This window comes from Gopherus evgoodei, chromosome 12, assembly GCF_007399415.2.
Source record: "Gopherus evgoodei ecotype Sinaloan lineage chromosome 12, rGopEvg1_v1.p, whole genome shotgun sequence".
Lineage (NCBI taxonomy): Eukaryota > Metazoa > Chordata > Testudines > Testudinidae > Gopherus > Gopherus evgoodei.
In genome coordinates this window covers 25,661,227-25,674,549 of record NC_044333.1, presented here as the reverse complement: position 1 = coordinate 25,674,549, position 13,323 = coordinate 25,661,227, and the positions used below count along the sequence as shown (strand labels likewise).

Below are 13,323 nucleotides of genomic sequence, written 5' to 3'. Positions count from 1 at the left end.
ATTTCATTTGTGAGTTGTGTAATCTAATCCTCACTGTCCCAATGGAGCTCCCCAAATTAACTAATCCTTGTTTGAAGAATATAGTCTAAATCTCAGATCAGCATTTTTAGCCTTATATCTGTTGAAGGCTGCAACATGAAGATGTTTTTATTAGAAGTAGCATCAAGACAAATCATGTATTGCCATGCATTTGAGTCTTCTTGGAAGATGGGACTACTTTATTAGCCCCTCGCTATAGTAGGAAGTTCTAATTATTCCATACCCCTCAAAGTAACAGAATCCTCCAGTCTTATACATCCTCATTTTCTATGCACTGAGGACTACTTTCACAGCACACCTCCCCTGTGATGGGGAAATTCAAAATGGTTTCCTATAGCTCATTTCAACACTAGAAAACAGTCTGCCCAAGGAATCTTGCGCCCCTAGGCTATACTATTTTTCCTTTTGCTCCAGCTGCTGTGCACCCACAAGTCCCACTGAAGTCAATGGAAGCTGCAGGTACTCAACACCTCAATGTGGATTCTGATCCTGAGTTCACCATTATCTTGTCTTTCTGCAGCAAGCTCTCTTTCCCCAGTGTCTGAACACAATTTACACACTATTTTGGAGTACGCAGCTGTGCTAGGAATCTAACAAGAGCAATAGCCCCTAGCCCAAATAAGTCTGATGTGGCACAACCAGCAGGGGCCACAAATAGGGAGGGTGGAGCAAGATGGGGAGATGAAGAACTAGGGTTATTATTGTAACAGCAGTAACTCTGTCAAGCATGTATATCTGGATCCACTAATTTAGTATTTTTTGTTTCCTTCTCTAAGATTACTGTACAGATTTGAATGAGGAAAGGAATATATTTTGGCAAAAAGGTTTAGGGTACCATCAAAGAGAACAACAGACAGGCATCAGAAAAGCAAATAGTAAGACTACTACAATTCTTTTTCCCCCACTTCAAATACAGCATACCAGTGTGTTCTGCCTGTTCTACCACACCTTATGTTTTTCTAACGCTGGGTCTAGGTTTCCAGTTTCCTCAGGTTAAGTATGCTTTTACTCTTGGGCCTGGTCACCACAGTTTGGTTTTTTACTGATAACTATTTTGATTAGGTGTTACTTTGGCACTAAAATTAACATCTATATCTGTTCTAAGGGCCAGCAAAGAATGGGGCCCCATTTGCTAGGCACTGCATAAACACAGTAATAGACAGATCCTGCCTCAAAGAGCTTACAATCTAAATTGACAAGGCAGAGTGGGGGAAATGGGTATAACACACAAGCAGAGTGAACAATTTGATGGTAGCAAGTGTCTTTAGTTTCACACTTTTTTTTGGTGGGGGAAGTAAGTTGGAGTGAATCAACTAAATGGAAAGAAAAGTGAAGGGAGAGGAAACATTGAAGGGAAGTGGGGAGAGGAAGACAAGCAAGGGGAGAACAAAGAAAGAGGCAGGTGTGGGTGAAGCTGAGATGACAACTGTGAGGGAGAAGGGTCGAAAAAGCAGCCAGTCAGCACAGGGCAGAGAAAGTCCAGTCAAAACTGTAGAAAGTTCTCTGCATGTCTGAAAGGTCCCTGCTTTGGCTGCTGCTACAGCTGCTCCTACCAACTGGAGTCTCTGGCTAGTTTCTCTACACTTTTAGATATACAACCCCCCTACTGTGGCTGCAGTTATACTGGTATAAAGGTGCTTATACCAATATAGCTTGCTACAAACACCTTTATACTGATAAAGCTTGCTATACTTGTATAGGCACCTTTTAATCATTTAACTACATCCATATTAGGGGTTGTACAGTTCTAAACAGATTGAGCTAAAGCAGTAGAAAACCTGTTGAGACAGGCTCTTTAAGAAGCTACATTTTATATACGTTATGTTTGTCACATTTTTAAATTGATACTAAATCCCTTAATGCACCCGAAGTTTGAACCTACTTTACTAATGTCAAGTATCAGAGGGTAGCCGTGTTAGTCTGGATCTGTAAAAGCAGCAAAGAATCCTGTGGCACCTTATAGACTAACAGACGTTTTGGAGCATGAGCTTTCGTGGGTGAATACCCACTTCCTCAGATGCATGTGAGGAAGTGGGTATTCACCCACGAAAGCTCATGCTCCAAAACGTCTGTTAGTCTATAAGGTGCCACAGGATTCTTTGCTACTTTACTAATGAAATATCATGCCTTTAGTATATTAATAGCTTTTTCATAATTCAGAGGAATTCTAAGAACAATCCCAGACTACAATTAAGCACAAGGAAGTTAGCAACAGAGACTATATTCTATTCAAAGTATGGTAAATGATTTTACCTTAACTTCGTATTTTTTTAAACTTGGGCTCCCTATGTCCAGGCAGACGAAGAGGAACTTACCAACTTATCTTCTATAAGAGAGGATCTGATCATTGTAGCTGCTGTGGGCTACCACGACAAATCTAACTACTACCCAGACCTCATCTGGAGTATGAAGGGGTACAATGTACATTTTATTTTAAACTCTTACTTAGAGTCACATACTCTTCTTAAGAAGAAAATTAAAAACAAACAAACCATAGATCAACAGTGTTCTGCTACAGTGCACATTCTGCAATGCGGCATCTATTAGATGGTGCTACCCATGTGAAAACAATGGACTTGTCACGTAAGCCACATCCACACTTAAGTGATGTAACAGTTTTGTGTAAAGACATTACCGTGGTACCATATAGAATACTGGTCTCCCCCCTACAGTGTTAAATATTAAGAAGCTATTGCAACCTTGAATCCATCACTGCTCAAATTCCCCAGGTGACATGTAATGCTTTCTTCCCCCAACACTCATGCTATTAGTTAGCCTGGAGGTTCTCTGTTCCTTTCTGACGTAGACCTTACAACAGTCATTTAAGTCTTTGTAATTGCCAAGCTGTATTACTGCAATGCATTCTACCCAGGGTGATCTTTGAGAAGCACTCAAACTTCAGCTGGTGCAGAATGTAGTGGTCTTTCCTGAGTGGGGCAAGCTGTTATGAGCACGTGCCAGCACAGCATATGCTGCCCTGGTTATTTACTTCAGAAAAGCTTGCCTTAGTCTGTGATCTCTGTGTATTTATGATTTGCTGGGGTTACTCTGCTGCCAGCAGTTTTGGTGCTGAACTCTCCACAGCTGGTGGTCAGGTATTCTTAGTGGACAACCCATGCTTCTGAAATCTGCTTCTTCTGTCACTGTGCCAGAACTAGAGATTGAATTTCAAGGAACAGTCAACTATGATCCAGGTGATGGATTAACTGCTCTCAGCATTTGTCAAGAGACCTATGCAGTTTTTGTTGAAGAGTTCAAATTCATGTGACATTGTGGGAAGTGTTCACGCTTGCCTCCAACTAACTGGCAAATGTGACTTTTCCTCAGGCAGAGGTGTAGCAAAGGAGGAGTATAATCCATTGATGAATGTAACAAACAGGATAACATAGAATGTCTGTCAATATTAGGCATGCAAAGTAAGAGTGAAATAATAGGGGTTCTAGTCTTTAAAAGGATGTACATCTCATTTCAACTTTATCTTAATTAGTCACACCTCTAGATATCCCTGCTCTCTTCTTAACAAAAAAAGAGATGCTATCAAATTCAGTCCCAAATGCTGTATTAGAGACAGGGAAACCTTGTAAGCCAGAATTTGATTTCTCTGCAACAAAGAAACTGGAATTTGTTTTTAAAACTTACAGATTTTAAAGTACAAGGTGGCACAGTTACCAGGGTCATAGGACAAGCATTACACAAAAATGAGGATTTAAGTCTCTTCTTTCATCAGCATAGAGGAAGTAGGCATACAAGAAAGCTTAGACACTAATGTAGAGAAATACACATCTTGGTCTTCAACGTACTCTTTAAAATGCTTAGATAGTTCATAAAGTCTGAAGCCCCTTTTCAAGATGATGCCAACAGTTGCATCAATCTCCCACCCAAGTGATGCCCAACAGGAAATTATCTGTACACCAGAAAGCAAAAGCTTAGGGTATCTATAGCTACACCATGATCTACAGCCATCTGAAGAAGCCCAATAATCAGTATTTAGCACATGTGGACGTTAATCAAGTCTAATCACTCCTGCTAGGCAGGGGTAATCTTGGCTCCATTCGATAGAGGCTGAGCAGCGTTAAACACGGTCTGTGCCTAACTTTGTGCTTCCCCTTCCTGTATCACAATCCCGTCTCGCTGTTACCATGTGCTTTGAGTAACTGTGGGGAGCAGAGGCGCTGGGGGCAGTGCTCGGCTCTGCTCAGGGACAGCCGGGGCACCCTGCTGGCTCGGGTGAGGGGGGGGGGGGAAAGAGTTCAGCGTCCTCTTGTCCCGGGGCTCCCCATGACTAAGCAGGCTGATGCGAGAGGCCGAGACCCGGCGGACCCACAATGCCACTCTCCCCGCCGCAGCCCGCGCCGTGCTTCCCAGCACGTACCGTGCCGCAAGGATGAGTCAAGGGCAGGCGGGCAGGGGCTCCGCGGCAGCAGTGCCCAGAGAGCACCACCCGCTCGGGGGAGACTCCCGGGTGAGCGGGCACCAGGGGAGCGGGCTTGGCGCCAACGCGGGTCAGCCGGCGAGGAGACAGCGCCCCGGGGCGGCTTTCGCTCCCTTGCGGCCCTGCTCGGGCAGGTGGCAGGGCCCGGGAAAGGGCTCCCGCAAAGCCTCCCCGCGGGCCTGAGCGAGCGGGCCCGGCCCAGGCAGCGCCGCCTGCAGCGCTGGGAGCGGGGGCTGGGAAGGACCCTGCAGCAGCCCCAGCCCGCTGCCCTGGGAGGGGACTGGGCCGGAGGCGGGGTGGTGCCGCTAGGCGCGCCCGCGGGCTCACCTGAATGTCTCGAAGCGGCCCTTGTCGGCCTCGAAGAGTTGCCTCAGGACGAGCTTGGCGGCGTTCGCCTTGTACCACTCGGCGAGCTTCCTGAAGGCGGGGTCGCTGGACAGGGCCATGGTGCTAGCAAGCGGCGATGCAGCGGGCAGAGCAGGCGCGGGTGGGGACCGGCGCTTCTTAACGGCTGCCCCGCCCCTCCAGTGCCAGCCCCGCCCCGGCCCCCAAAGCCCGGCCCCTTGGCGAGCCGTGCCCGCCCCGGGTTCCGGGCTCCTCCTACGCGCGGCTGCGGCCCGTGGGACCGTTATTGGCCTGTGGACTGGGTCCGCTGCAGCCCATGGCCCGCCTGGGCAGGGGGCTGGAGCCGTGACGACGCTCCCGCGGGCTGCGGGCTAGCACCTTTCCCGTCCACAGGCCCCCCGGCCGGGACATCCCTCAGGTGCGATCCCGCCCACCCAAGGCTGGCCATGAGCGCCTTGCCCGGGGGGCAGATTGCACTGGGACGCAACAAACTGTGCCCTGCGGGCTGTGATCTTCCTAACGTCACTGCCGCCTGTCCCTCCTGCTTTGTATCGAAGTACATTTAGTTCTGCGGGGAAGAGCCTAGAGGCGAGGTGTTTGTACAGGGCCTGGCACAGTGACAGGGGACCTCCCTTCGGACTGGGATCTTTGGATCAGAGACGGTGCGGTGGGGCCCCCAATGAGAGGCCCCCCAAATTGCAGGAAAAATCTCATCTGACAACCTGCCCGAGTCCTAGCTGGAGGTGCAGCAGGGCCCAGGCTGGCAGGCTGCCTGCATTCCCTGGCTGGTGGCCCATGGTGCTCCTGGAAGTGGCCGGCTGCTGGCATGCCTCTGCGTGCCCTGGGGTGCCCCCACCCCACGCAGTGCATGGAGACCCGCTGTTCCCCTCCCTCCAAGTGGCGCACAGAGACGTGCCAGCAGCAGGGCTAAGGCAGCTCCCTGCCCTGCACTGCCTCCTTCCCATCATGCCATGCCACTCCTGGAAGGGGCCTGCATGTCCCTGCAGCCCCTGGGTGGGGGAGGTGTCTGCACATTGCCCCCACCCTGAGTGCCAACTCTGCAGCTCCCATTGACTGAAAACTGCAGCCAATGGGAGCGGTGGAAGCGGTGCACAGAGACCCCTTGTCCCCACCCCTTCCTAGAAGCTGTGGCCAGAAAGGTATGCCAGTTGCTTTGGGAGCCACCCTGCCAAGGTAAACACCACCCCCCTGTTTTAATACCATGTGCTGCAAAGAGTCACAGGAGGCACATTAAAGAGCCACTTGCAGCTTACCAGCCTCAGTCTGAGTATCACTGCTCTACTGGAATCACACATCACAGAACATTAAAATACATCACATTTTCCTGAGTGACAGTGAATACAGCACTTTATGTACTCATCCATTGTTATTTAATTATACTATATTTTTCTGAGTCATGCTGAGCACATCACCTTATTGTAAAATGTTAACATTTAAATTAGAGGTAAAATACCATTCAAAGGGAGCATGCGTGTAGATTACTTTTTCAGGCTTTTACAAAACTTATGTCAATTTAGCAATTAGCCTTATTTGTTTTTAATTCGGTACTACCCTCCACAGCACAAACCCAACACTAATAAGGGTGCCCTGTGATAGTTATCTTTAATGTGTGAATTGTCACAGGAACAAATGGCTAATGACCTTTGTAGCCCCCCAAGCACGTGCCAGTGTTCCCTCGTGCATTTTCAGCAGCTGTACAGATTACAAAGGTGTCCCTAGGCACAGGCAGATGTCATTGCGAGGTATTTAGCACTGTGATCTACCCATGCATGGTTTCCAGAAGTAGTTCTAGAAATAATAGCTGGATTTGACAGGATGGGGTTTCCCAGCCGTTCAGGGGCCATCAGTGGCACCCATAGCCCAGTATCACATGCTCCTTGTCTTTTGGGTTAACTGGGGGCATTTTCCATGGTCCTGCTCTGGCCCTCATCAGCATCCTGACAATTGAGGAGGGGGTCATGAGCCACTTCAAGCTCTGTACTGGGAGCGTTTGATAGCGCCCAATCCAGATCATTGTAGAAGGGGCATATTTGATGAGCCCTCCTGGAGAGATCTTTTGAATATTTTGCCCTCCTGTACTGAAGCCTCAAGTGCTGTTCACTGCCCACCTGCTCCAGCCTCCATGAAATTTCCCAGTACAGGTGTATGTTTCTGCTGCACAAGGAGGAGTTGTGGAGGACAGCGTAGTCTGACCACACACTGATCAGCTGTGGTCGGGGGGGGGGGAAGCAGCTGCTCTTGGATCAAGATCCATACCCACCTGTACTAATCAAAGGAGGTAAACCGGATGAAGTTCAATAAAGACAAATGCAAAGTGCTCCACTTAGGAAGGAACAATCAGTTTCACGCATACAGAATGGGAAGAGACTGTCTAGGAAGGAGTATGGCAGAAAGAGATCTAGGGCTCATAGTGGACCACAAGCTAAATATGAGTCAATAGTGTGATACTGTTGCACAAAAAGCAAATGAGATTGTGGGATGCATTAACAGGCGTGTTGTAAACAAGACACGAGAAGTCATTCTTCCGCTCTACTCTGCGCTGGTTAGCCCTCAGCTGGAGTATTGTGTCTAGTTCTAGGCACCGCATTTCAAGAAAGATGTGGAGACATTGGAGAGGGTCCAGAGAAGAGCAACAAGAATGATTAAAGGTCTTGAGAACATGACCTATGAAGGAAGGCTGAAAGAATTGGGTTTATTTAGTTTGGAAAAGAGAAGACTGAGAGGGGACATGATAGCAGTTTTCAGGTATCTAAAAGGGTGTCATCAGGAGGAGGGAGAAAACTTGTTCACCTTAGCCTCTAATGATAGAACAAGAAGCAATGGGCTTAAACTGTAGCAAGCGAGATTTAGGTTGGACATTAGGAAAAAGTTCCTAACTGTCAGGGTAGTTAAACGCTGGAATAAATTGCCTAGGGAGGTTGTGGAATCTCCATCTCTGGAGATATTTAAGAGTAGGTTAGATAAATGTCTATCAGGGATGGTCTAGACAGTATTTGGTCCTGCCATGAGGGCAGGGGACTGGACTCGATGACCTCTCGAGGTCCCTTCCAGTCCTAGAGTCTATGAATCTATAAAAGCTGCGCAGGGCCGCCAAGAGCCGGTGAAAAATTTTTTTTGCCCCCCCCCCCCCGGTCCCCACCAAGGGCGGACCGGCTAAACAGGGACAACAAAGCTGGGGAAGCCAGGCCCCCTTCTGGACAGCTGGGCCATGGTAATTTGTACCGGCTTCTACCCATCTCGTCGGCCCTGGCTGCGGAAAGCTGTTTTGATGTGGTTGGCATAGTTCACTCCTACCAGTGAACACAGGGGATAAGGACTTTATAGATGGGGTAAGTGTTGAGCAGAAAAGGGTTTAGTGTGCTGGGGCAAATGGGGGAGTGGGGGAGAGTGGACTGTTGAAACTCAAGACCTGGTAAATACTCCTTACCCTGTCCAAACTGCAAACTGGCCTGGGTGCAGAACCATGTCAGAGCCTGGCGCATATACTTACCCACGTCCCCCAGGCGTATTAGCTTACTCACGCTCTACTCACCTCCATACATCTGTTTCTGGGGTTTAGATGTAGACAATAGGGGGGTTGTGGCACATCTAGCAGTTGCTAGTGTAGACAAAGCCTATTGGGAACATGTGCAAGCACGTACACAGTCCAGTAAGAGAGGATGTGAGCCAGTATAGGCATAGCCTTCCTTGGTTCTCCTACCTAGGTTACCACTCTTTCAATGCTCTCCTCCTCACTCTCCCTTTTGTTGCTGTTCTCTGGGTAGTATGCTACCTCTATGCTGCTTATTCTCAAAACTACTACTTGATTTCTATCATCTGCACAAGTTTACATCTCTTCCAGTCTGTCAATAGCTTCTCCTGCATGTCTTGCTGCTTTCTCAAACTTAACAGGGCTAAAGTTGAATTTCTCAACTTTCCTCTTACTTCTCCTTCCTCTTTTCTCCATCACTGCTGACAACTTCCCTTCCTCTCAGTCACTCAAACCTACAGCTTTGAACATAATTTAACTCTTTCCTGTCCTTTTCACATCAAGGATCTCATCACATTTTGTTGCTTTTCCCTCTCAAGTATGCCCTTCTTCTCTGTCTCCAGTGCTAATACCTTCATAATATGGTTCATAATATGGTTCCCTCACTCCTGGAGTATATTAATCCTCTCCTCTCTGGCCACCCTGAGTCCTACCTCTCCTTTTTTTTTTTAAACAATCCAACATATTACAATTAATGTTCTATTCTCACTGCTCTGACCACATAATCCAACCTCCTTGAATTTCTCACTGGATCTCTTTATCTTTCTACATGAAATGTAAACTCCTTTCCTCACCTTGAAGATGCTCCATGACTCTGCCCCTGCCTGCATCTCAGTCCTGGGTTCCATCTAAGGCCTGGTCTACTCTACAAAGTTAGGTTGATGTAACTCATCTTGTGTTCATCTATTTGTGCATGTGTCTACACTCAAATTTGTCTCCAGCCATGAAAGGCCCATGAATCCCAGCAGGAAAAAGAGAGGCATATGCATATCAATCTTGCCAATGGTAATCCACCATTCAGGAAAGAATGTCCCTGCTTGCAGTTTTCTGAACACTCCTGTGTTCTTAAAGATGCAAGTGTCATGCACTTTCTGTGACCAGCCTATATTGGTATCAGTGAAGTGTCCCTGGTGATCCACCAATGCTTGCATAACCATAGAAAAGTATCTCTTTCTGTTAACGTACTCTGTGGCCAGGTGGGCTGGCGCCAAAATAGGGATATGTCTGACATCTATCATCCCACCACAGTTCGGGGAGGACCCCATTGCTGCAAACCCATCCACTATGTTCTGCACGTTGCCAAGTGTCGCAGTCCTGCATAGCAGTAGATAATTAATGGCTCCCACTGTGGATTTTCAAACTCCAAAATAATTTCCCACTGACTGGTAGCAATCCAATGTTCCAGACATCCAGAGTGTGATTGCCACTTGCTTCTCCACTGTCAATGGACCTCTCATTCTGGTGTCCCTGTGCTGAGGTCTGGGGCAAGCTCAGCACACAGCTCCGGGAATGTGGCCTGTTGTATTGATCTTAAAGGCCAAATGTGTTAACATAGCCTAATCACAGTCCAACATTAAACAGTGTTAAACAAGGTTCACGGTTTGGTATACAGTGACTTCAGCCTGCTTAATACCATGGTGTAATGGGGTGCTCAGCACACCCCTGCTGAGTTCTGTCCCCTGGGCCCACTCCCCAATGAGTCAGGAACACTCCAAGATGGTGCAACACCCTTGCTCTTTATTCCTGTGTCTGGTCCCCACCACCAAACTCCAACTATTTACAGATTATTTACAGGTTTGGCCTTTCACAGGCCTCAGTGGTAGCAGGCTCCTTCTGAGCCTACTCTCACATCGTGGTCTCCGCCCCTCCTTACTCACTTCCTCCCAAGCTTTTTGACCGTTAACAAGGCTGGCAGGTGTGGCCAGTTTCCAGGCCAGGAGTAGCTAGTGCCAAGCCCCATCCCATTTCCCCTGATTGGGGCTGGAGTGGCAGGAGCTGATTAGGGTTTCCTCTGCAGCCCCCTGCCACACATGGCAAACACACCATTAAAAGATTAAAGATACAGAAAGGAAGAAAAAAAATTAAAGCATTTGAAAAGTAAAGTATTAAGTAAAGCTTTCATTTTAACAACTTTTTTATTCCCTTTCCCTTTAGCTGAAGAGAGTACTAGAAGGAAAAAACCTGTTTAACAGTCTCTTAGGTGATATCAAAGATAGTAATTAATAACTATCCTGTTGGGTAACAGAAGAAATGTTGAGATGAACTATAGCTATCATTGCTGTTGTTGTTAAAGTCCAATCCATTTCATCGCATGTGGTGTTTGGAGTTCAGGTGGAACTGGAACTAGGGGTGGCAACATCACCTGGGTCCCTGTCTCTGGCCAGATCTGGTCTAGACATCTCTTTGGATTAGGATGACAAAGGCCAAGGGTCCCAGGAAATGGGCATGGAGGCAGACATGATGGTGAAGTTTGCTCCATTAGCCTCTGTTCTTCCATATTTTCCCCCCAAAAGTCTCTTTCTTTAGGGATCCAAAAAGGGAGTGATGAGTGAAATAGACCATCCTCTCATTATCTTGTCCATCAATTACATCTAGTTTCCAACACACCAATTTTGGTTCACTAATTTCCAGACTCGCATTTTCTTGTTTACCAAGCATGATCTTAACACAGTCCTTGAGTTATATCAGCCGGCCTTTCTCTTTAACTTTAGACTAATTTGGTCTTTCTGTCTCCCTTTCATACCTTTTCCCACCAACATTTGTTATTATAGGTTATTGTGACATCTCATGAATTTTTACATATTTTTGACAGTTCATAATTAGGGCAAATTTGTTGGCCCAATTATCACAACAGGCCTTTTGCATCTGGAAGTTCTGAATCCACTGCTTGTAGCCCTAAACCTGCATTACGATGCAATGTTTCTCAGTTCTAGATGTCACGCTCCACTGTCAGCAGCTGCTGCATGAATGCCACCAACAAATTCCAATTATTTTGTATGCTTCTTAGCAATCTGACGTTGAAGAAATCCTCAGTCCCCCATTGTTGGGTACTTTCTGTGAGTCTGCAAATGCAGGAGAATCATGCGTCCTGAACATTCACAAGCATAGTGAAGAACTCTGTGGGCTCCATGCTTCTGTCATAGATGGGGGACAAAAAAAAGTGCTGTGAGGGTTTGTGGGATTTAAAGAAAGGCACAAAAGTTATGGGATACAGATGGCATTATAGGATGGCATTATACAGATGGGATACAGATGGCATTATAGGAGAAAATTGTATGCTAGGAACTTGACTCCTAGCTCCTAGAGATCCCTGTGTGACTCTTTTCTACCCCATAACACAGTCTGCCTTCAAATCTCTCCTTCTAATACTTATTTTGCTAGCTTTCCACAGCTGACCAACTCTATAATCTCTGTGTACTCTACTGTCCATTTCTTTTCTTTTGCCCTACCTTTGTCTCAGATTTTAAAATCTGGTTCTTTATTTCATACACCTTTGATTTTTTAATGGTGTCTGTCATTTCATAGCTTTTTCCCTAGCCTTTCTTCCCAGTTGTACTCATTTCCTGATTGTTTTTGTTTCTAACTTAGATTGTATAAACTCCTTGGAGAGTTTTAGAATAAAAAATATTTTTGTAATGCACCATGCACACTTTTATGGCATAAAAGTGACATGCTCTGGTCAAGGTTCTACTCCTAATCTTTAGAGCTCTCAGTGGAAGGAGACTTGTAGCTGACTCGGGGACTGCCTCTACAGACCACCATAACAGCTGCAATGTACAGAGACAGTAAGGCCTTGTCCACATTAAAGAGCTCAATTGATTTTATGGTAGAGGGCAGAGAAGAGATTCTGACTAAGGAGGTTCATCAGCTGCAGCACTTGTTGTCTTTGACAGCTGACAGCTATCTGAAGAGCTATACACATTCTAAACAGTTTAAGGCAGCCCTAGCATGGATGCCGGGCAAAATCTTTAACTGAGGATGGCTAGTATTGATGGAGTGATTCAAAATAACTGACTGCAACACAACCAATTGAATGCTCCAATGTCAGCAAGACCTAAGGCTAATTGAGCCTGGAGTAAAAATGTTAACGGTTAAGACAGGGTGTTTTTCGTGGATGAACTTCTATTATGGAGACTCCTATAACTGGAGATTAGAATGAATCTGAATTTGCCCACTTTTAAACACAATGTATGGCATATCACTTTACAAAGGCTTGTCCCTATTAGCGGCAGCTGCAGAATGACCCAGCTATGTTTCTCATGAAAAAGACAAATTAAATTTCCATTTTGGAAGAAAGCTTCAGAATAAAGGAGGGATGGTAGTATGATCCTTTTGGTTGGACATTATTCCTTCTAAATGATATGTATAAGACCTAGATACTACTGATAGGCATTTTACATATATCAGAAAGGTTAATTGGAAAGATTAATAGATTATCTCTGTGAATAATTTATCAGAGAAAGCAAGTCTGTTATAACAAAATGACTGATTTCCCTTCAATCAGATTTTCTGGCATTCTATTAATCTTTTTCCCTTTTTGATTTTGTAATACTATTTTATCTGTTTAAACCCATTTTAATAACTTATTATTAGAAAGCAAACATCTGTCATTTTACTACAAAATCTTGTACTGTACATATGAACGAAGAGAACAAAATATGGTTCAGGTGTTTGGTAACAAGATACAGGGCCAGATTTTCAAAGCGCTCATTTAGGGACCTGAATAAAGTGGTCACATTTTCAAAGGTGCTCAGCACTGATCAATTTCCATGTTCACAGTGGAAAAAACCTGATTCTGTACTCATTACTCAGGCCAAACTCCCACTGATTCAGATAGGATCAGGCCCAATCCAACCCTCACTGATGTCAATAGAGACTCATTTTCTTCTGTGGGGACTGAATTAGATCTAGAGAGTCACACTGTAGTGGTCTGCATATAGGATTAATACAGAACTCT

At 46.0% G+C, this 13,323-nt stretch overlaps 1 protein-coding gene across 1 annotated transcript in view; it reads right to left on the bottom strand.

The window, feature by feature from the left end:
- Window positions 1–5,002, bottom strand: part of GPI (glucose-6-phosphate isomerase) — a 28,057-nt gene extending 23,055 nt beyond the window's left edge. Inside the window, exon 1 of the mRNA XM_030581467.1 lies at window positions 4,799–5,002. Coding sequence (XP_030437327.1) covers window positions 4,799–4,917 — 119 coding nt within the window. The 5' untranslated portion in view covers window positions 4,918–5,002. The remainder of the gene's footprint in view (window positions 1–4,798) is intronic.
- Between the last annotated feature and the right edge of the window lie 8,321 nt (window positions 5,003–13,323).